The 24,114-nt window shown below is 50.5% G+C and overlaps 1 protein-coding gene across 1 annotated transcript in view; it reads left to right on the forward strand.

Moving 5' to 3' along the window:
- LOC119435884 (DNA excision repair protein ERCC-6-like) overlaps nucleotides 1-24,114 on the forward strand; it is a 59,409-nt gene that overhangs the window by 9,577 nt on the left and 25,718 nt on the right. The window contains exon 2 of the mRNA XM_037702583.2: nucleotides 19,508-19,618. Coding sequence (XP_037558511.2) covers nucleotides 19,508-19,618 — 111 coding nt within the window. The remainder of the gene's footprint in view (nucleotides 1-19,507; nucleotides 19,619-24,114) is intronic.

The raw sequence follows: 24,114 nt of genomic DNA on the forward strand, positions 1-24,114 counted from the left end.
TCACCGAAAACTTATGCAGATATGATGTTCGGGCTTTCTTAAGGTCAGCGTTTAAACAATTTCAAATTTTTTTTATATTCTTCTAGTTTGCTTCTAGTTTATATTCTTCTAGTTTGCTTATGTCCTTGATTTTTAGGAATCTATGAAATAGCTCTTCTCTATTTCTTATTCTTGCAAGTAATTCCTTTGTAATCCATGGCTTCCTAGCTTTTCAACATTTAACAAGAGGTCTGATAGGAAATGCTGTCTCATACGATTGCAAAACCTTATTTAGAAACAAACTATAAGCATCATCAGGGTTCTCAGTGCTTGAATACATCATTCCATACAATATTTGACAATAGATTACGGAAATGACTAATGCCACTGTCTGTAATACATCTACGAACAGACTGATTTTTAGTTACTTTACGTTTAGAGTATACAGGCATGAAGAAAAATAATGGCAGATGATCACTAATACCTGTCGATAGAACACCAGCAAATACATTGTCATCGAAGCAGCTTGTCAGGCACAGGTCAAATAATGTGTTACTGTTCATTGTAACACGGGTTGGAGCAATAATAACATTAATGAGACCGGCGGAATGTACCAGATAAAGAAAATTGCCGCAACTAGTGTCATCAGGAAGCAAATTTATATTGAAGTCTCCAACTATGACAACTGGTACATTATGGGTTAATAAATATTCACTTAATTCTTCAAAGAAATTGTAGAACGCAGGTAGGGAGCCAGAAGGTGGATGGTAAAGAACGGAGACCACAAACGAGGGATTCGAGATAGCCAAAGATTCATAGTCGTCAGTAATTACTGAATATTTCAGTATGACGTACGAAATGAGCTGCCTAATGTAAAGCCCTACGCCACCTCCCCTTCGTTTATCGTGGAAGAGGGCTTCGCATTGGTAGTCGTCGAACTGTACCAGATCTTCTTTGCATGAAAACCAGGTTTCTGTAAATGCCAGAATGTTAAACTCATGTTCCAAAGACGTTAAATGCGTACTTACTTCAACATGCTTATTTCGCAAGCTGCGTGCGTTCAAGTGAAATAAGGAAAATTTATTCTGTAGCTCCCGTGCTTGTGTTAAAAAATTTCTAAGCGAGATACCGTCAACTGGGTTGAAGTTAGTGGTCGGGCTGGGCATCAACGGGGTGAGGCAGGAGGAGGCACGTGCCTTTTAACTTAAGCGATTTTAGCAAGATCGGCCTCAGTCTTTATCTTGTTCGCCTTCCCTCTTTCTGACAAGGATCCTGCCGTTCTTCTGCCAAATGAACTTGTTCCGTTCCCTTTCTCTTGGCCAACCAGAGCAGTTTCTTGTTGTGCGGCGTCAAGTTGTCGAAGAAACGGATACCAGGAAGTTTGGTCTTTAGTTGTGGCCTCTGTTCGAGCCAGTTTTCTTTGGTTGCTTGCAAAGCAAAGCGAGCAATAATGACAGGAACCTTGTCAGGCTTTGATGGAAGCCTGTGCACGGTGTCCAGGTCCCTCTCAGTTACCTCTGCTATGTTCAGCCTGCGTGCAATATTATTCAGCTCGCGTAGTAGGTTCTCACGCTCAGTTGGTTTAATCCCGTGAATTTACAGATTCTGGCAGCGACTGTATTGATTGAGGTCGTTCAGCTCTTTTCAGCGCCCTTACTTCCTCAGCCGATGAGCCGCTTTCAACTTTTTCTACTCTTGCCGTAAGTTCACTAATCGCTTTTCCCTGCAAAGTCACTACTGTCAAAAGCGTGTCGTAACGGGATGACAGCTCTTGAACGTATTTTTCTATGCTGACGACAGTTTCCTTATCCGACATGAGCTCATCAACTTTGCTCAGAAGTGGGAGAAGTGCACCTAATCTTTGGTTCATCAAAGACAGCTTCGCTGCGATGTCCATATCATATTCAGCCTTAGGCTTCCCTGAGTTTTGGCTACACCTCAACCTAGAGGTTTTGCAAGACGGGCATAGCCACGTCTTGTTTCTTGTCTATGTCCGGTTTGGCCTTAACAGCTGCCACTCCCACCCCTGAGTAAGTCCCGGCATGATACACGAAAAAACATTCGGAGCATGTTATTACTATCGAGTCCTTTGTGAACAACTCGTTGCATGATAAGCAGGAATCAAATGAGGCATCATCGGACAAATGTTGGCATGAACAGTAAAAAAAAAAACCCAACAGCAGCAACAACAGCAGTACCAGCAGCAGCAGCAGGAGCAGAAGCGGAAAAAAAGAAAGAACGACTTCAGCAGTGAAATTAAAAAACCAACCTGAAAGGTTTGAAGACAGGAATTACTTCAGCCTGACAGTCTACCACTGCTGCTGTGTGCTGTGTAGCGAGAGCCTGGATCTGTGCGGTCTTCTTATAAGCTTGGGGAGCTGACGTAGGTAGCGACGCTCCAGGCAGCAGCGCGCGCAGGCGCGGTGGTTTGGGTCAACGTCACTTGTCTGAAAGGTTTGAAGACAGGAATTACTTCAACCCGACAGTCTACCGCTGCTGCTGCGTGCTGTGTAGCGAGAGCCTAGATCCGTGCAGTCTTCTTATAAGCTTGGGGAGCTGACGTAGGTAGCGGCGCTCCAGGCAGCAGGGCGTGCAAACGAGGTGGTTCGGGTTAACGTCACTTGTCTGGAAGGTATGAAGACAGGAATTACTTCAGCCCGACAGTCTACCGCTGCTGCTGCCTGCTGTGTAGCGAGAGCCTGGATCCGTGCGGTCTTCTTATAAACTTGGGGAGCTGACGTAGGTAGCGGCGCTCCAGGCAGCAGGGCGTGCAAACGAGGTGGTTCGGGTTAACGTCACTTGTCTGGAAGGTTTGAAGACAGGAATTACTTCAGCCCGACAGTCTACCGCTGCTGCTGCGTGCTGTGTAGCGAGAGCCTGGATCCGTGCGGTCTTCTTATAAGCTTGGGGAGCTGACGTAGGTAGCGGCGCTCCAGGCAGCAGGGCGTGCAAACGTGGTGGTTCGGGTTACCGTCACTTGTCTGGAAGGTTTGAAGACAGGAATTACTTCAGCCCGATAGTCTACCGCTGCTGCTGCGTGCTTTGTAGCGAGAGCCTGGATCCGTGCGGTCTTCTTATAAGCTTGGGGACCTTGCGTAGGTAGCTGCGCTCCAGGCAGCGGGGTGCGCAGGCGCGGTGGTTCGGGTCGACGTCACTTTTCTGAAAGGTTTGAAGACAGGAATTACTTCAGCCCGATAGTCTACCGCTGCTGCTGCGTGCTGTGTAGCGAGAGCCTGGATCCGTGCGGTCTTCTTATAAGCTTGGAGACCTGGCGTAGGTAGCTGCGCTCCAGGCAGCGGGGTGCGCAGGCGCGGTCGTTCGGGTCGACGTCACTTTTCTGAAAGGTTTGAAGACAGGAATTACTTCAGCCCGATAGTTTACCGCTGCTGCTGCGTGCTGTGTAGAGAGAGCCTGGATCCGTGCGGTCTTCTTATAAGCTTGGGGACCTGGCGTAGGTAGCTGCGCTCCAGGCAGCGGGGTGCGCAGGCGCGGTGGTTCGGGTTGACGTCACTTGTCTGGAAGGTATGAAGACAGGAATTACTTCAGCCCGACAGTCTACCGCTGCTGCTGCCTGCTGTGTAGCGAGAGCCTGGATCCGTGCGGTCTTCTTATAAACTTGGGGAGCTGACGTAGGTAGCGGCGCTCCAGGCAGCAGGGCGTGCAAACGAGGTGGTTCGGGTCGACGTCACTTTTCTGAAAGGTTTGAAGACAGGAATTACTTCAGCCCGATAGTCTACCGCTGCTGCTGCGTGCTGTGTAGCGAGAGCCTGGATCCATGCGGTCTTCTTATAAGCTTGGGGACCTGGCGTAGGTAGCTGCGCTCCAGGCAGCGGGGTGCGCAGGCGCGGTGGTTCAGGTCGACGTCACTTTTCTGAAAGGTTTGAAGACAGGAATTACTTCAGCCCGACCGTCTACTGCTGCTGCTGCGTGCTGTGTAGCGAGAGCCTGGATCCGTGCGGTCTTCTTATAAGCTTGGGGACCTGGCGTAGGTAGCTGCGCTCCAGGCAGCGGGGTGCGCAGGCGCGGTGGTTCGGGTCGACGTCACTTTTCTGAAAGGTTTGAAGACAGGAATTACTTCAGCCCGATAGTCTACCGCTGCTGCTGCGTGCTGTGTAGCGAGAGCCTGGATCCGTGCGGTCTTCTTATAAGCTTGGGGACCTGGCGTAGGTTGCTGCGCTCCAGGAAGCGGGGTGCGCAGGCGCGGTGGTTCGGGTCGACGTCACTTTTCTGAAAGGTTTGAAGACAGGAATTACTTCAGCCCGACCGTCTACTGCTGCTGCTGCGTGCTGTGTAGCGAGAGCCTGGATCCGTGCGGTCTGCTTATAAGCTTGGGGAGCGGACGTAGGTAGCGGCGCTCCAGGCAGCAGGGCGCGCAGGCGCGGTAGTTCGGGTCAACGTCACTTGTCTGAAAGGTTTGAAGACAAGAATTACTTCAGCCCGACCGTCTACCGCTGCTGCTGCATGCTGTGTAGCGAGAGCCTGGATTCGTGCGGTCTGCTTATAAGCTTGGGGAGGTGACGTAGGTAGCTGCGTTCCAGGCAGCGGGGTGCGCAGGCGCGGTGGTTTGGGTCGACGTCACTTGTCTGAAAGGTTTGAAGACAGGAATTACAGGGTGCGTACAGGTCCTTGAAATCTTTGAAAACCCTTGAAATTGAAAAGTGCATTTCCAAGGCCCTTGAAAGTCCTGGAATTTTTTTCCTTCCTTGAAAATCCTTGAATTTCGTGAGCAATGCACTCTTGATATCGACATTGCGACCTCCTTTCTGTGGCAGATCGGCGTCAAACTCACCACACATGGTTACGTTTTGCAGAACTGCGCGGAAAAAATAAAAGGCTTCACCGCGTCAAACCCGCGAATGGAGCGAGAGACTTGTGCCGCGCTTTGGTGCTGGCTCGGTTGGCAGTTTACGCTGCTTTCCTCACCCTATCGTTCGTTTTACTCCTCGCCCGTCGGTCTGCCTTGTGCCACTTTCACTCTTGTGCGCGAGGTGAAGCTAGTGAAGCTAAAGAGAGCTATAGTAGAGCAACTTTACCACTGATGCTCAGTGCCTTTGGGTAGAGGTTTGTTATAATATTATTTATGATAATATAAGTGCAATACCATTACTGTATTTTCCACTCTATAAGTCGCATCTTTGTATATAAGACTCAGCCCCCTCAAAACGGCAGTTTTTCCGAAAAAAACAACACGTGTATAAGTCGCACGGGTGTATAAGATGCACCTGTTCTTTCGGTAAGCGATTTAAAAATGTTAGTGACCTTTCGCTCCGTGAATACGGGTCATGCGGAAGCGTATGGGTGCCATATAGTTCCACTCAGGCGCATTTCTGCCGTCGTGGTTGCTGCGATGTTCGTATAAAGTCCAAGGGCGATAACATCGTCCCCACGCGCCGTATGCTGTATTATGTGCGAATGAAGGCGTGTGACGGTGAGCCAAATCGCACGCAAAGGAGGAAAGCGGGAAGGCAGCCCGGGAGGAGGGGGGGAGGGCTGCCTGTACTCTAGAGCAACTGCGTAGATTCACGCAGCGGCGCACGCCATATCTGGACAGCAATCTGCAGATGCGACGATTTCGCGGTCGATCGACTCGCGGTCGGCGTACCGCCACCTGTGTTGCTGCACAATCCTTCTCGTGCCCGAACTTGATCACGAGAACCCGGCACCTCGATAGCGCTCACAGAACCCGTAGCAATTAAGTCAACCAGCGCGCTTCGCGTGGCCATAGCATCGGATCCGATTTTGACGGCAGTTCTTCTGAAAAAAAAAAACATACATAGGGGGGGGGGGGTCGCACTGTTCTAAGACGCACCGAGTAAAAATTTAAAAAAAATGCGTCTTATACACCAGAAAATGTGGTATGCTGAATGTTTTGGAAATGTTTGATGAACCAACCCAGCTAATGCTGCAGAAGCCTGAGCAGCTGTTGTGAGTGTTAGTTGTGTTAACTTTTAATATTGCGGACTTGAGAAATGATCAAGACAAGGCATGTTTTACAATATTGCAGTATACATCTATTTGTTATAATATAATGGATGTGTAGGAAGACAACACCGAATGATTTGTAAATGTGCGGTAAACTTACCCAGTTAATACTGGAGAAGTCAGAGTAGCTGTTGGGAGCATTCATTGTGTTTTGTGAACTTCTTTTTTGGTATTGTGAACTTGCAAAGTGATCAAGGCCAGATATTATTAACATCATTGTAATATATATTTATTAATTTTTATTTTAGTGCAATAACCCTATGCTGAATGTTTTCAATATTTTTGGTGAACTTTGCCCAGCTTATACCGGAGAAATCTCAGCCGCTGTCGTAAGCGTTCATCTTGTGTTGTGATATAGAGAAGTTATCAAGGCTAGACATTTTTATTATAATTGTCATATAGATTTATTTATTGTAAGTGAAATAAAACTGGTCATTTTTGGAAATGTTAGAGTAAAGAAATCCTACTTTGGATGCTGCTTTGAGTCCTTGAAAAACCTGTGACGGGTTCTGGAAAGTCCTGGAATATCCTTGAATTCTTGCCTTAGAAACCTGTACGAACCCTGAATTACTTCAGCCCGATAGTCTACCGCTGCTGCTGCGTGCTGTGTAGCGAGAGCCTGGATCCGTGCGGTCTTCTTATAAGCTTGGGGACCTGGCGTAGGTAGCTGCGCTCCAGGCAGCGGGGTGCGCAGGCGCGGTGGTTCGGGTCGACGTCACTTTTCTGAAAGGTTTGAAGACAGGAATTACTTCAGCCCGATAGTCTACCGCTGCTGCTGCGTGCTGTGTAGCGAGAGCCTGGATCCGTGCGGTCTTCTTATAAGCTTGGGGACCTGGCGTAGGTAGCTGCGCTCCAGGCAGCGGCGTGCGCAGGCGCGGTGGTTCGGGTCGACGTCACTTTTCTGAAAGGTTTGAAGACAAGAATTACTTCAGCCTGACCGTCTACTGCTGCTGCTGCGTGCTGTGTAGCGAGAGCCTGGATCCGTGCGGTCTTCTTATTGACCCTTTTCGCAGCACTCCTGTGCGCGCTGCCATGTTTGATCACGTGGTGGCGCGTGCATTGCTTGCCTCAGCCGCCTCCGTTGCCTCCGCGTTTACAATGCAAGTGCGTCACGTCGGTGTCGCGCAGCAAACCTCTGTTTCGACACATATCGTAGACGGTGGCTGTGTGCACGATACGAAGCATTGGCCACAGCTTTAGAGGACATGTAACTGCTTTTAGAGCTCATTACGCCTTGTCCAAACAGCACGAGCAGCGTATACGGAGCTTTTACTAAAAGCGGGGCTAGAAATGTATTCCAAGCTGTCCAAACTTTCCGCTTATGAATTAAATCGGGATCAGTGTGCTCTGCGTTCTTTATTTGGCAAACATTTTGGGCCAGCGGCTTGTCATACTTCTGACTCATTAAAGTTCCTCGGTGCGGCCACTATCTGATTGTTTATTTTCAGCGTAATCACTCGCGGGTGTGCTCTGCTGCGATAAATTTGTTCTTGCTGTGCACAAAGGCTTGGAATTTAAATGTTCTGTACTTTGCGGTAGCTCGTAGCAAAGACGTATTATCGCTAGTCCCTCGCTTACTCTGTGGACCGTCACGAAACATTCAGCTTTGAACATTTGTGTCTTGTCGGTGTAGTCGCCGTCACTCGTGCTTCGGCACATTGATTCAAGTGTGCGTCTATTCACTTACACGTTGGCGATAGGGTAGGCGTAAGTTTTCGTGCGAGTAATTAAGGGTGGATGTGTGTAGATAACGTGCGGGAAACTTACTATGCCAGTAAGTGGCACTACTTCATTTTGTAACGAGCGGTACTCACTCCCAAGTGCCGACGTTCCGAAGTACTTTCTTTGGAGGTTAGCTATACAGCGCAGGCGGATGCATTATATTTTTGTATCCTTGAGGAAAGCCCTGCATCGCCAAGGACGGGAACACAGGCAGTCCTTAAGTAGCAGCGGCGGCACAGGTTGATTCCATTCATTATGTGAATCACTATTTTTGCAGCGAACTAGCGCGCACACGTCTTCCCTTTATCGTTACACATTTTGCACTATGAATTGAGCACAGTGCGTTAGCGCACACCCAGTTGCATTTTCGACAGTTGATTGTTTAGTAGCAGGGCAGAAGCAGTAATGGTTTCGTATTCGTGCGCATTCGCTGAGGCAACGTATGGCGCGCGGCAGAAAGCGCCATCTCGTTCCTCTAGAGCAAACTGCTCTGCGAAAAGGGTCAATAAGCTTAAGGAGCTGACGTAGGTAGCGGCGATCCAGGCAGATGTGCGGCGCAGGAGCTGTGGTTCGGGTTGACTTTGCTTGTCTGAAAGGTTTGAAGATAGGAATAACTTCAGCCCGATAGTCTACAGCTGCTGCTGCGTACTGTGTAGCGAGAGCCTGGATCCGTGCGGTCTTCTTATAAGCTTGGGCAGCTGACGTAGGTAGCGGCGCTCCAGGCAGCAGGGCGCGCAGGCGCGGTGGTTCGGGTCAACGTCACTTGTCTGAAAGGTTGGAAGACAGAAATTACTTCAGCCTGACAGTCTACCGCTGCTGCTGCGTGCTGTGTAGCGAGAGCCTGGATCCGTGCGGTCTTCTTATAAGCTTGGGGAGCTGACGTAGGTATTATCTATCTAAATTTATTATCTATGCAGACGACACCAGCATATATATAACGTCATGTTCGTACATCGAGCTTATCACAATATCAAATGAAGTGCTCATGAAACTTAGTACATAGTCAAAGCAAAACTGTTTGTGTGAAATGAGCCAAAACTTAAAGCTATATTTTTTCATCCCAAATGATGCACGTCTCCTTTGCTACATGGCATAACGTTTAATAATGCGCACATTGAAGTTGTAGATACCATCAAAATCCTAGTCTTGCATTTTTCTTCATCACTGCTAGGGAATGACCATGTAAACTTTGTAACGCAAAAACTGAGTCAGATAACAGGTACATTAAGCTGAAACCAATACCTTCTTCCTATATCTGTTAAAATGCTATTACAGTAAAACCTCGGTGATACGAATCTCACGGGGTCGCGTGAAATATTCGTATCACCCGAAATTCGTATCATCAAAACATACACAATATCAAGAAAAATGAATTAATTTTTACCAGAAAAGATTTATAATAGTGGAATCTCTTCGATACCTTCCTCGCTTCTGCGTTTTCCCGGCTGCTACGTTGCGTTCTCACGGTTCCGACCTAAATCCCATTGACTTCCATGTGTAGTCGAATCTCGATAATTCGAACTCGAAGGGGCCCAAAAATTTGTTCGAATTAAAAGATGGACTTATTTTTGAAATATTCGTGCACCATAGCACGGCGTACGAACGGTGCGATTCGTGAAATATCGCGGCGCGCAAGCTCATATCGAGCGAGGGCCACGAAACTACCCGCACTCGCTTCGCGATAACGGCAGAAAACGAAACTTCAGGGAGCGGGCGGCGCAGGCACGGCGAAAGAGAGAGAGATTGTGGTAGTGAAGAGGCGACAGGCGCGCGCGGGGACCGTCGCAGGTGAGGCGAGGAGGGCGGCAGGGAAACGGATTTGGCATCGGCAAATCTCTCGCTTCGGTGGCTCCCCTCGCCCTTCCTCTCAACACCCTCGTAGACCCCTCACCTTCGACTGTCTCCGTGCGCGTCCGCCGCTCCTGCCGGCCCGGCGCCGCTTAGCCCGCTCCCTGAAGTTTTGTTTTCTGCAGTTGAAGCGAGCGTTGGCCGAACTGGGCCTCCGCCGTTGCTTCCCTCTGTGCTGTAGCCGCAGCGTTGGCTGAGACGTTGGCACGTACACACGTGTTCCAGCGCTACGCAGAAACGCCGACCTTGGCGTGACGCCGCGGTTCTTTTTTTTTTTCTCCGCCAGGGGTTAAGGGGTCTCGCCTAGAGTGTACCATTTGTCTAGTACACTCTAGTCTCGCCATGTTCTCGCCTAAGCTTTGGTGTCGGAGCAATGCCGGTCGGAGGCGCCGCCACGTGATTTGGCGCGCTGCTGAGAGCATTGTCGGTGCGCAGTATGTTCAAATTAACCATCGCAAATGCTTTCGCGTTCGAATCACCAGGCGTTCCCCACGATACTTCGCCAATCTATAATGTACCAGCACGTTACGTTGCGTTTGAATGTGGCGGTCACGTAAATTTACCGGTGCATTCAGATTGTACTACATTGCAACAAGCGGCCGATGCGTTTCAACAAGCGACCGGCACGTTGCAGATACGACGCACCCGCGCGGACCTTATCGTCAAAATGATCTGCGACGTTGACAAAGTGCGCCTAGTGCCAGTAGTTTCGTATGCGCTGGGCCTTCGACGTTTAGTTCGCGTTGAAGCGAGAGACAGCGCAAAGGTAATTCGCTCGCTGCTGCTGCTGCGTTTCCGTTGCTTCACCTTTCGGGCGAAACTGCGGTTTCTCTGTCTCTCTCTTTTTTTTTTTCGCGGTCCCTTGAAAAACATATCAACGGGACGTTTTCTTCTTGTCCAAATAGTCAACGATCGCCTTCTGAAAGGCGTATAAGTTGTCGGGATATGGGGGGGCCAACGGCGTTCTGCCTCGCTCACCGAACCCCGCGGTTGGCGCATGCCTGCGCAGCAACCGCGGTCCGGTACAAGCTCGAGGAAACAATAGACGACAACCACGTGTACACTCGGAAAGCATTTATTACGAATGCAACTAACACTTCGAGCAGGCCAGCTAGCTATATAGTTGACATCGCTGAGCGTTCCCTCGAAGAGAATAATACACTAGGTAAAGAAGGGCTTCCGACTTACCAACTGGGGAATACGGGGGGGGCCGCGGCAAACGCCGCGGCAAGAACGCGGTTGACTAACCACGTGCGGGAATACGGGAGCGACGGCGGAGACTTCCGCCGTCGCCGCTTGCTGGAGACCAAAGAGACCCGGGCGATATCAGTGGGATCTCACGTGACCCACCCGGTGGCGCTGATAGCGCTTGCGATTCCCGCGCGCCGCCCGCGGAAGGAAAGTTTCCCCTCTCCCAACTCTCCCTGGCACGCATGCGCTTGACGCGACGTTCGCTGCCCGTGCGGCGGTTAGGGGACCCGAGGGTTCCCACATGCCTCCACCCTTAAATATTGCCCTACGGCGGAGAAATCGCTGGAACGACGGCATTGACCAAGTATCCGGGCAGATGCGATGGTAAACTCCGGCAGGAAATGTCCGAATCCACGTTGATAGGCAGCACAGTCCTGTGTGGCGGCCGCCCACATGTGGCAGCCGTCACAGTGGTTGACGATGACGGGGGCTGAAGATGGCTTGCCCTCAAGATGCGCGCCGCAATGTCCACCCGGGAACAGCGGGTCAGGACTTTCTCGAAGCGGCACGCGCGCCGGCACGATGAACCTCGCACCGACGCACCCTCGTGGGAGTATGATGGTAGGCCTCCCTCCTCGTGGCTGCCATGTGCTGCTGCATCGGGCCGCGAACAGGGAGGGGCCGAGACAGCAGGTAGGGGCGTGGACCATGGCAGCAATAGCAAGTCGAGGCGGCTTCCCTCGTTCTGCAAAGTCGCTCAAATGCACTCCACAAACACTTGGAATTAAGGCAGTAGAGGCCGCCGCAGCGTCGGCCGTCTGACATGATGCTGAACCACCCGTCCAGCGCATAGTTTTAAGCGGCACCGAGAAAAAAAAAAAACAATCCAGTTCGTTTGAATGAAGTTATTCGCCTCGACCGAATTTTTCCGGTCCGATTCAGCCCGAAAGTGGGCGATGCTCGTATGAACAAAGCGCTCTCTGGTCCCCCGAGATTTCAGTTATTCCGCCCGCAAAATATTGAGTTCATCTGAACAAAATAAGCTTTCTATTTCGAACGAGGTTTCTCCGCTCGGGCGAGTATAGTAGAACTAGCGAATCCGGTTGCACCCGCTAATGTCACGGCATGGTCGTCTTTGAACATGCGACCGGCAGCTCCGCAGAGCCTTAGGCCTAATCGCGTCCATGACGGATACCAATGCCACAAAAGACCCATAAAGGGTTCCAATGAGCCGCCGCGAGGAGATGCAGGCCTAGCTAAGTGGTCCCCGCTCGCTGCTCAACCCGCAGCTTTCGAGCCGACTCCTGGGACTGCGCCCCGCTGACGTCCTAGCCAGCGTTTCCGGCGCCCAGCTCCCAAAGCCAAAGATACAGAAAGGAGGCTATTTACATATGTACAGGGAAAATCGACCACCGCGCCGGCTGCTGCACTCACTCGCTTCGGGCGTACTCTTAAAAGAAAACTTGCTGCACATCTCAGCGTCTACACGAGTTCGGCGACACTGGCGCAGCGTTAACTCGCCCTCAAGAAAGCACACACAGATCTAGCTAGCAATCACGCCTTCGGCTGAGGCCTAACGCTGGTCCGGACAAAGCCTTCAGGCTTCCTCGCATCCGAACCGATCGTCGTCCCGTTTTCCAAGAGCTTGCCCCACGTTGGGAACGCCAAAATGTCGGGATATGGGGGGGCCAACGGCGTTCTGCCTCGCTCACCGAACCCCGCGGTTGGCGCATGCCTGCGCAGCAACCGCGGTCCGGTACAAGCTCGAGGAAACAATAGACGACAACCACGTGTACACTCGGAAAGCATTTATTACGACTGCAACTAACACTTCGAGCAGGCCAGCTAGCTATATAGTTGACATCGCTGAGCGTTCCCTCGAAGAGAATAATACACTAGGTAAAGAAGGGCTTCCGACTTACCAACTGGGGAATACGGGGGGGGCCACGGCGTTTGCCGCGGCAAGAACGCGGTTGACTAACCACGTGCGGGAATACGGGAGCGACGGCGGAGACTTCCGCCGTCGCCGCTTGCTGGAGACCAAAGAGACCCGGGCGATATCAGCGGGATCTCACGTGACCCACCCGGTGGCGCTGATAGCGCTTGCGATTCCCGCGCGCCGCCCGCGGAAGGAAAGTTTCCCCTCTCCCAACTCTCCCTGGCACGCATGCGCTTGACGCGACGTTCGCTGCCCGTGCGGCGGTTAGGGGACCCGAGGGTTCCCACAAAGTGCGCGCACGTGATCTTGGGAATGTTTTCGCACACCACTGAACGCCTTAGCACGTCGAGTGCAGGGAGCGTTTTGACAGTCGGGACTTCGCCTCGGTCGTCGTTGCAGCAGCGGTCCTCATCTACTTTCTCTCTAAAAGCATCGGCTAGGCTGTGATGTGGTCCGGTCCGCTCGACGTGGGGACCAATGAGAGATTGCACAGCCGCGTGACGTAGTCGGTTGCTTGGCGACTATGGATCCCGCCCAGATCCCGCTGTGCCGGCTTGTCTGTGCCGGTGGCCCCGCAGGCTCGGCCGCCGTCACTGTTGCTCACGCGTTCGTATGATCCGTAGCGGCGCGGCAACACGTTCGGAACAGCCGATTTTTTAGGGGCGAAGCTCCTTATAGCGGCACCCGTTCCGTCCCCGTCGTCGTAGTAGTAGTGTGTAACCAGTCTGAGAAAAATGAGAAAAAAAATTCCGAAGTTGTGTCGGTAGCGCGGAATCGAACCAGGGACCCCTCGCTTCCGAGCGCGCGGCGTTAGCCCACTACGCCACGAAGCGGACATCGACACACGCACCACGATGGCAATAAATACCCAAAATTAACGAAAGGCCGCGTTTCTAGCGCGTTTCTAATGCGTTTGTGCTAGCGCGTTACGGCCCGTGTAAGAAGCTGGTGTAAGACGCTGTGGCCTCTCTGCCTTACCTTCAAGGCGTTTCGAACGCGCTGCCCAAAGCGGTGGGAAGTCAAGTTCAAGTCGAGGAGCGTTTATGAATACGGGGGGTATACTCTCTCGGCAGTCATGTGATGGCATCGGCAAACGCGGTGCACGTTCCGGCATGTGTAAATGGCTGCGTAAGACGCTGTGGCCGCTCCCCCTTACTGCACGTTACTGCACGTTTCTAACGCGTTTGTGCTAGCGTCCCCTTAAGCGGGAGATCCGATGATTCCCTCCGGAGCTTCGCCCACTCATCATCATTCACCCCGTGGATATGCTGTGATTTTTTTTCGTACTATGAGTAATGTATTTCGGCCGGGGAATGTTACGAATTCGTATCACACTGAAATTCGTACGAGCCGGGTTCGTATCACCGGGGTTTTACTGTACAGTGTAGGCCGCTTATAACGTAAGTTGCCGGAGTCGCGAATATCTGCATTATAAGCGGTACCGCACTATAACCAAAACAACGATTTTGAAGCCCTGCACGTATGCAAAACATGGTAGACCAAGCATGTAGACATGCTTTGTACTACCGTGCGCACATCGCGTATATGTTTTTACCAGTGAGCTGGCGAAAACATAATCGCGATCTAGCTGGTGCTCTTCCAGCTCAACAGCTTTGCACCAAGTCAAAATGAAACAACTGTTTGCCGCAACCGTTGCGGAAAAAACCGTGACCGCTATCGACGTGATTATGAACAGCGACTTTGCGGTGCTGAAGGCACGCGTCCGACGAACGTACCGAGTCTGGACAAATTAACGACCATTCGCTGCAACAACTGCAGTTGAAACCGTGGTTGCTATTTATGCGATCATCGATGGTGACTACGCAGTCTTTAGGCACGCGGCCGACATGCGTACCGAGTAAAAACGAAACTACTGTTCGCTGCAACTGCTGCGGAGAAAACCGCGGCCGCTATCGACGCGATCGTGGATGACGACTGCGCAGTTACGAAAGCCCGCGGCCAATGCGTGTTATGCGCAGCGGTAAACACAGGAATACAGGCTTTAAAGACACAAATAGGCTCGAAGCGTTCCGACATTGCTGTCATTCACTTATACGATTTCAACTGATGGCTGTGGCGATGCGGACTCCTCCGCTTCGTTTTGGTTGGACACTAGCGCCGTTCTTGCTCTTTTGCGTCGCACATTTGCGGTGCTCCTCACTCACCGTGCTCCGAAAGTAGTCGGAATTAACAGATGTCCAGGAGTTTTAACGAGAGTTTGATTGCATTGAATAATGCATATGCCGGCCGGGAGCACGCACCTTGTTGATAAGCGTGCTCGCTGCCGTCCTTGTCGGCGAGATTTTCCCACGGAAGCCATTATAACCGGTATTTCGTCTCACGCGGCTGCACTGTAAGCGGTATGCGTATACATGGAGTTTATGGGAGGGTAAACGGGAGTCGGAAAAGGCCACGTTGTAGCCAGTTCTTCACTTTAAACGGTTACGTTATAAGTGGTCTATACTGTATATAACCTCTTATTCGCTTTTCGCATCCAATATTGTCACCTCGTATGGGGCACTACAACTGACACAAATTTAAGCGAATTGCTTATTGCAGAAAAGGGTAGTACGCGTCCTCTCAAATGTTCTGTACGATACACACACCGAGCATTTATTTGACAGGTTTAAAATTATCAGAGTGTACGAAAGATATAGGCGTTGACTTTTACAGAAGTTTCGTTACATGAACAGGAAGAACGATCTATCCCTTATTAAATTATCATGTTTAGAAGAATGCGTCCCCTCACGTTTCACAAGAGACAAAGAACCCTGGACAGTGCACCATTTTAGAACTAATTACAGCTGACAAATGTTAGAAAACAATTTACCAGGGCTTTTAAAGGCTTGGAACAAATCCGGAATTGATATATGTACCCTTACGCCATCACAATTTTCTCGACTTAGTCCGCAGGACTAACACTCATGTTTATACGGTCAGCTATTTGAGGAGTGCAGATTAGTTGAGGAGTGTAAAGTTTCTTGCTTACATTTACATTGTTTTTTTTTCTGTGATGTGGGAATTATTGTGTGACTGCTCTGCGCGCAACTATTTATTTTGGACTTGTGTATTGGAGTTTGTCACTTGGTGTTTCTCATGCATTCTTGCAAAATTGTGTATTTTTGTGTTGTCAGAGACACGTGGCAGCTCTGCACTATGTCTTGTGATCATAGGGGGCACGATATTTTTGAAGATGCACTTGCAGCTTTTCTTTCTTGCCTCCCTCAACCTGTTGGAAATAAAGACAAATTCAAATTCAGTTCGGTATTAGTGCAGTCCCTTTGAACTCCCCATAGAGACAGCACATTAAATGACGCGAGATTATGCACGTCCAGTCTTGTACAGCGACCTGTGCGAAACTGTAAACCGGGACGCGTGAAAAGTGCCGCCACCTTCCGGCAACTCCTTTGCAGCACAGTCCCCTCTGTCAGGAAGGGGAGAGCGCCCTTTCGCATGCGGAAAGCTCCAAAAGATTTCCCGGGCTCCCTTCATAGAGTTATTATTAGTGACTCTATGGCTCCCTCTCTGTCTCCTTTTTTCTTCCCTCCCGTTCGCTGCCCTCTCATTGTCCATTCCCCCTCTTCACGTCGCTCAACTGCCTCCTGTCTTAGTTGCCGTCTCATTGCGCTTTCTCGTCATTTTCTCTCAGCAGCGCCCGTCACTAGATGCATTCGCGTATACTACCGAGAAAATTTTTGACACTGTACCAAGCTAACTTTGTACATTGCCAGGAGCGCTGTCAGCCGCATACTTCTACGCTTCCAGTGCCGAGTCTCTCCAAAGCGAAACTATCTCGGAGATCGATTGCCCAAGAATATTGCCCTAGCACGCATAGAGCATGCGCGAAGTTCAAACCTATCACCCACAGGAAGATCACGGGGGCCACAGTTCGGAACTTTGTTTATGCGTGAGCGCACAAGGCTTTTCACGCTCATGTCGTTGGGTTTCTAGTTTTGCGCAGCTTGTCCTGTCATGCCCACACTGCTATCTGCATGCATGTGTGCTGATGGGCTGCTGCGGGCCCGGAGAGAGTGCAAAATAGTAAACTTTTTTTTTTTTGATAAATCATTGTCATAATTTAGAGGTGCGCGAATTGATAGGGTGCTAATTACACAAGTTAATAGGGTACAGTCTAAGCCAGTTATAGCATTACCGGTTTTAAGTATACTCGGATGTAACAGTGAGTAGCTGCTGCACCTTGTACTTTTGTGTATGTCCTATGGTTAAATAAGCCGCTTATTACAATGTACCCATACCGGATTATTGGCTATAACAATTAAATCTGGCTAATTGGTGTTGTGTCGCACACCCTGCACGCCGCCTTTGCTGCCCCTCTCCGGTCCCCTTGCATCCACCCCTCCGACGTCGGTGAGAGGGGGAGGGGCACATGAGGCCAGCGATACAATGCGTGGCGTGCAGGGGATGTATTCTGAAACTTTCCACTTGGGCGATATTTCGCTTCTCGCTTTCAGGCGCGCGCTGATTGGCTGGTTGAGCAAAAGCAGAAAATAAGTCACGCCACCTAGTAGTTCCGGTGTACGTCGTTTTGACATCACGGTGTCAGCGGGTGCTCCCGACATATATTGGATAAACAAACACGCCTGTGTCGTACTGCGGCCGATACGTTCAAAAACAACACACCCGAGCCACTCTGCACTTGCGCAGTGCGCTCTCTCGTGTGTTTTGCGAAGCGTTCGAGGGCACGTGTTGGTAGTGCACGTCGATGTCGCCGGTAAGCAGCCGGTTGATTTATCGAATGCGGCTATCGCCTAAGCGAACTATCGCCCAAGTGGAACGTTTCAGAATACGTCTCCAGGGTGCACAGCACAACTGCAAGTGTGGCACAGCAGCTTGCATTGTTGTTTTTTTGGGACCTTGCTTTTTTTTTTTACAGTGCACACACCCAGTAGCCAGATTTAATTATAACCCCCAATGTGGCAATATAGCATTGTATTAAGCGGTTTATTTTACCACAGAACACATACAAAAGTTGATGGTGCATTGGTTGCTCATTATTATATCCAATACAGTCGAATCTCGTTAATTCGAACACACTTAATTCGAAGTTGCAGTTTATTCAAACTGACGCTGTGGCCCCGTCAAAGTTATGTATTCTGATGGGGGAAAACGCCTGGTAGTTCGAATGCGCAAGCATTTGTGACAGTTCATTCGAGCATAATGCGCTCCAACAATGCTCTGAGCAGCGTGCCAAATCATGCGGTGGCGCCTCCATCCAGCATTGCTCTTACCCCGCCGTAGAGCAAATTTTAAGCTTAGGAGAGGCCCCTTCATGCCACGTGCGAAGGCGAAAAAAATCGTACCGGAAATTTTACCATCTCTCAAGGCAATGTAACCATTTCTGTGTCACAATGGAACACGCATATACGTGCCTCCATCTCAGCCACGCGGCAGTAAACCCTTCTGCTTCCTCTATTTTCTGGTCACGTGTTAACCTTGAATGCTGTGGCTGCGGTGCAGAGGGAAGCAGCAGCGGAGGCCCATTCCGGCCAATGAAACTACCCACCCTGGCCAACGCTTGTTCCTGATATATATTTGGAACTGTTCGAATAGTTCAGAACTAGATGAGGCATGTGTATTCTGCAGCAAAGTTCCGGAGACCACTCGGCACATTCTAATGGAATGCGAAGGGATTCACCCAGTCAGAACCGTAGGTCACATACACCTTCCAGAAGTGCTTGGGTTTAAAGTGGACCAAATCATCAACCAGTCAGCAGTCGAGATAAGCAAGAAACGATTAGAGTATTGATGGAAAAAAGCAGGCAAGAAATTGATACGACCGGATCTCTTACGAGTCATAGGTAGCGGTACAAGGTAGGTCTTGAGTGAAAAAAAGAAAAGAATAATGATATGTATACAAAAATGCTAGATAAAAAAACAGGTATAGCATACCTGATTAAATAAAGCAGGCTAGGTGACTATCTGTCACCGCTCCATTTCATAGGGGGTGCCATTAAATCATTGTCGTCAATCATCATCACCTGGAGTGCCACAACTGCCACCGAAGTGGCGGAGTTGCCGAGGCCAAATCCGATCCCCTCGCCATATCTCTCAACTTCCTCATAACTCCCTCACCTTCAACGGTCCGCCTGTGCGCGCGCTGCCATTTTGGCACCGTCAGCCCCGCCGGCCCGGTGCCAGCTTAGCCCACTCCCTCAAGTTTTGTTTTCGGCCGTTATTGGAAAGCGAGTGTTGGCCGGCGTGGGCAGTTTCGTGGTTCGCACTTGCTGTTTGCTTGCACGCCGCGATATTTGACGACTCGCACCGTTCGTGCATCGTGCTTTGGTACAAGAATACTTCTAGAATAAGTCCTTCTTTTAATGAGAACTTCTTTTATTTCTAACAATTTTTCGGGCCCCTTTGAGTTCAAATTATCGAGGTTCGACTGTGTATTGTTAAAACTGGTATCGCTGTAAGTGAGTTCAACTGTATTCACACGTGCCATGTTTCATAGCCTGGCATGTGACAAGTAGAGTGTCATAGTAGAGACTAACTGCTTGCTTTTCTCATTACCACTCTTAACTTTGTTCAACTTCAAGGCATCTTACTTTCTGAAGAATCCCACTTAGCTCACACGTGAGGAATCTGTTTCGTCACCCCCTTGGAAGAGTCTCGCTAGCGTCTCACCTTTTGAACACCGCCTTTTGAGCTGGCATGTGAATTACCCTGACCAGTGCCATCGAAACGTAGGCTCCACGCTTCCCTTGTTGACTTAGTAGTCAGAGCGGGCCTGTAAGTGGTAGTTGGCGTCGATGGTGCACTTGAAATGACAAGGTGGGCATGGAGAATGCTGACAGTGCTAGACAGCAGTGTCTATCTTGATTGCAGATGCTGGTGATTCTGGAGCGCTTTGTCCAGGAGCAGGGCTACAAATACATGGTGATGACTGGTGCCACGCCCATTGCTTCCCGGCAGCCAGCCATCACCAAGTTCAATGCGGTGAGTTCATTTTGCTCTGCCAGAGAGGCAGGCACTCCATGAAGACATGTTTGGATCAGTGATATTTTACTGTAACTTAACAGCTAGGCCTGAGGCAGCCCATCCAAATGCTGGCCAACCATTATTACTGAGCCTAACTCTATACTCCATCTCACAAGCTGGTTGCAGCACTGCATTGCATCGCCGGAAGGCCGAGTGCCCCTGAAGATGTGCTCATCTGCGCCATGTCGTCTGCTCAGCGTCTGCTTGCCATCCTGTTATGTGCTCCATGGTTGGTGGATTGACGCAATCCATGTCGTCTCGGGGTTCTCTCAAGCCACCTTTGTGCGTAAGGCTTAGGCTTGACGACCGACTCCCTTGTGCTTGCCTTGTACGGCCGGGCTTCGGCGGTACCAGGACAAGCAGAAACACGACAGCACTCGATAGAATAACAAGCACAACAACCTTTATTGTTCCAGGGGATTCGCATGGAAGTGGGCTAGGTTCGACCGCGACGTTTGCTGGGGTCGATAGTGGTTGAACAATAGCAGGGCGCGACAAAGGATGGGAATGAGATGTTTACCTGAGCTGCTTCCTTCGTCGTGGCTCGTAGTCTCGTGGCTGCGCTGATCTCAACTGCCCCGCCTTGTTCTTGGCTCGGTCCAGTGAGCGCAGGGCTCCGCATACATGTCACCGCTGCATTTGCAACCGGTTTCCAAGAGTGTCGTGCCATCGCACGGAAAGCTTGGCTCCCCACCCGGGGAGCCAAGCTTGCTCCGAGCTCTACAGGTAATACATTCCCCCACCCAACCAGAAATCACCTCATAGCCCCTACACAATTCTCTCCGCAATGCTGCTTCTGTGCAGAGCCCGGGTCCCTCAGGCAGTAGGGGGTTGCAGAGAGGCACCACTCAATCCTCCGAACCCTTACCACACCAACGAGCTTTGGGAGAGAGCCTTGGCCAGCTCCGACCTCGAAGGTCAGCAACGGCTGATTGCGAGGGCCCAGGACGCAGCCCGAGCTCAAGGCATTCTGGAATGAGGACGCCTCTCCAAAGCTGCATTTACATAATGAATATGTTTATTCTCTCTCTTTTCACTTGCGTGGCGCGTGTAAGGACGCAGGAAATATGAACCTTCATAATTCCCGCAACCGTAACCATAAGCTGCGTTTACGTGCATGCGACAGCAGGGCTTTGCTTCACCTGAACACTTTCCCTGCAGTTACCTTGCATCCTCCTTACTAATTAGTATGGGCGAATGCCCTTAGAAATGTTCACCTTCGCCACAGCGTGTGCTCGGTGTCTATTTGGTGTTTGCTCACTACCGTCACCACGTACCATGCTAGAGCGGATTAGTGAATTAATGATGCAGTGAACAATTAGGCTTTTATGGCGTTCCACATCGGCAGCGCATTACCAATTCTAATGCTGTGGTGCCATCTGCTAACTAGCAGTCAAACAAAGTTTACGGTTTGGTGCCGTGTCTGTACCGTAAAATTCCAAGCAAGCGCCCCCACCCGTGCAAGAGCCCCCCCGCCCCTAACTTCACTACTAATTTCAAATCTCCACTCCGTTCCGGGAAAGCGTCCCCTCCCCCCCTCCCACTCCGCACCAACACTGGCCTGCCACATCCAGTCCACGAAAATAATGGCAAATTTGGCAAATCGCACCGGTGCGCATAGGGGTGCCCCGATGAGCCATTTCATCGAATCAAGGTCGCACCCGGGTGTCCTATTGGACACACGTGCGCATCGGGGCGAACTGCGGCTGGCGGTCTGTAGTTCACGAACCACCGGCCTACGGCGAGATCTGCCTCTCACATGGCATAGAGGATTTCCCTGCGGCACAGCGACGAGACCACTCGGCGATAGAGGAGTGGTCGCGGCTATGCTCTCGTGTCGCCGGCAGCTTCACCGCTGCTAATCACTTGCCACCGATATCGTCGCTAGGCCTTTTCCAGTTCACTTCGAATCTGAAGCAGGCGGCGCTTCCAAGCAGCAATGTTTTGTTACTGTTGTTGCCGCTTTACCCTCTCCTCGCAATAATTTCACACGATGAAGAAAGCATGCTATTTGCGGCGCCACCAGCTGCGATGCGAGCATGGCCGAGCCGCGGTTCGCTGTCCGCCGTCGGTAGCCATGCACTGCAGCTGAGCTTGACTTGTATCGGAACTCTCATTAGTGCTGAACGTTTCACTGTGGACATGGTTTTTAATAAAATGAACATTACGCGTCACTGTACTCTAGCGGACATAATTTTGCCTGGAATAGAAGCTGCATAACCAATGTTCGTGCCGCCGCTTGCGGCTACGCGTCGGTGCAGCGTCGATGCGCTCTTGCTGTAGTTCTTTCGGGGGTTTTGAGAGTGATAAACACCACTAACAAATCTTTGGCTTAATAAAGTTCATGTTCAGTAAAATTTTAATGTCATTCCCACTGTGCTTTTTTTTTGGCAGGAAAATTTTGTCATTGCCATCTTGAATTTTGGTGCCGTTCCTGGATAGCGCCCCCCTAACTTTGCCGGTAATTTCAACTTGCTTGATGGGGGGCACTTCCTTGGAATTCGACGGTAGCCCTAGCAGCGTGAAAACAAACAGCTGATCTCAATAATTGCGACAAAACATACCTAATTATTTGACCTCAGCTTGAGATGAGACTGCGTTGATGGATTTTGTCGGTTGTTTCTTGCTGACAGGGTGGAGAGCCAGTAGCAAGCGCGAATTCGGATCGTAGCGGGTGGTCGCCGCTGTATAGGCGCTGCCATGTTGCCAGGGTTAGGGTGGCTATTACAGTTACCGGCGGGAAGTGCCACAGTAATTCTCAGTATACAACGTGTTTGCGCAAAGGCCCTAACATGTCACGTATCACTGTACCCAGGGGTAGGACTCCTGCGCCAATTGCGCATTTTTTATACAGACGCAAATTCCTGCGCCAAACTGCGCCAAACACAGAAAATTGACCGAAATTGTGCCATACTACGCCAGAACGGCTTTGGCAGTGGCCGTGCACAGCGAGCGGATTTGTTCTCTGAAAAAGAGTGCAGTCATTCGCGTTACACACACCGCGTGACGACACCTCCCGCAGAGTTTCTCGTTATTTTCGCGCTTATTGACCCTTTTCGCGGAGCAGTTTGCTCTAGACGAACGAGATGGCTCTTTAGGCCGCGAGCCATACGTTGCCTCAGCGAATGCGCACGAATACGAAACCATACTCTTTCTACCCTGCTACTGTGCGATCATCTGTCGAAAATGCAACTGGGTGTGCGCTAATGCACTGTGCCCAATTCATACTGCAAAATGTGTAACGATAAAGGGAAGACGTGTGCGGTAGTTCGCTGCTAAAATAGTGATTCACATATTAATGAATGGAATCAACATGTGTCGCCGCTGCTATGTAAGGACTGCCTATGTTACCGGCCTTTCGCGATGCACGGCTTTCCTCAAGGATAAAAAAAATAATTCATCCGCCTGCGCTGTATAGCTAACCTCCAAAGAAAGGACTTTAACTCCGGTACGTCGGCACTTGGGGGTGAGTACCGCTCGTTACTAAAGGAAGTAGTTTCACTTACTGGCATAGTAAGTTTCCCGCACGTTATCTACACACATCCACCCTTACTCGCACGAAAACTTGCGCCCACCCTATCGCCAACGTGTGAGTGAATAGGCGCGCACTTGAATCAATGTGCCGAAGCATGAGTGACGGCGACTACACCGACAAGACACGAATGTTGGAAGCTGAATGTTTTGTGACGGTCCACAGAGTAAGCGAGGGACTAGCGATAATACGTCTTTGCTGCGAGCTACCGCAAAGTACAGAACATTTAAATTCTAAGCTTTGTGCGCAGCAAGAACAAATTTATCGCAGCAGAGCACACCCGCGAATGATTACGCTGAAAATAAACAATCAGATAGTGGCCGCACCGAGCAACTTTACTGAGTCAGAAATATGACAAGCCGCTGAATCAAAATGTTGGCCTAATAAAGAATGCAGAGCACATTGATCCAGATTTTATTCATAAGCGGAAAGTTTGGACAGCTTGGAATACATTTCTAGCCCCGCTTTTAGTACAAACATCGTATACGCTGCTCACGCCGTTTGGACAAGGCGTAATGAGCTCTGAAAGCACTTACATGTCCTCTAAAGCTGTGGCCAAAGCTTCGTGTCGTCCACGCAATCACCGTCTACGATACGCGTCGAAACAAGAGGTTTGCTGCGCCGCGCCGGCGTCACGCGCTTGCATTGTAAACGCGGAGGCAACGGAGGCGGCTGAGGCAAGCAATGGACGCGTCACCACGTGATCAAACATGGCAGCGCCCATGGGAGTGCCGCGAAAAGGGTCAATAACACTGGACTTCTCAGCGCTTCCGGCAAGTGGCAGGCTCGCGCACGGCCACTGCCGGCTGTCGTCGCTGCTGTCGGAATGGCTAGGGCAGCTGTGTTTAGCATAGAGTTACTATAACGAACTCTAGACTAAAAGCTGCCCATAGCGCTCATGTATTGATAACAGGAACCGCAA

Source organism: Dermacentor silvarum, unplaced genomic scaffold (genome assembly GCF_013339745.2).
Source record: "Dermacentor silvarum isolate Dsil-2018 unplaced genomic scaffold, BIME_Dsil_1.4 Seq986, whole genome shotgun sequence".
NCBI classification, from domain to species: Eukaryota; Metazoa; Arthropoda; class Arachnida; order Ixodida; family Ixodidae; genus Dermacentor; species Dermacentor silvarum.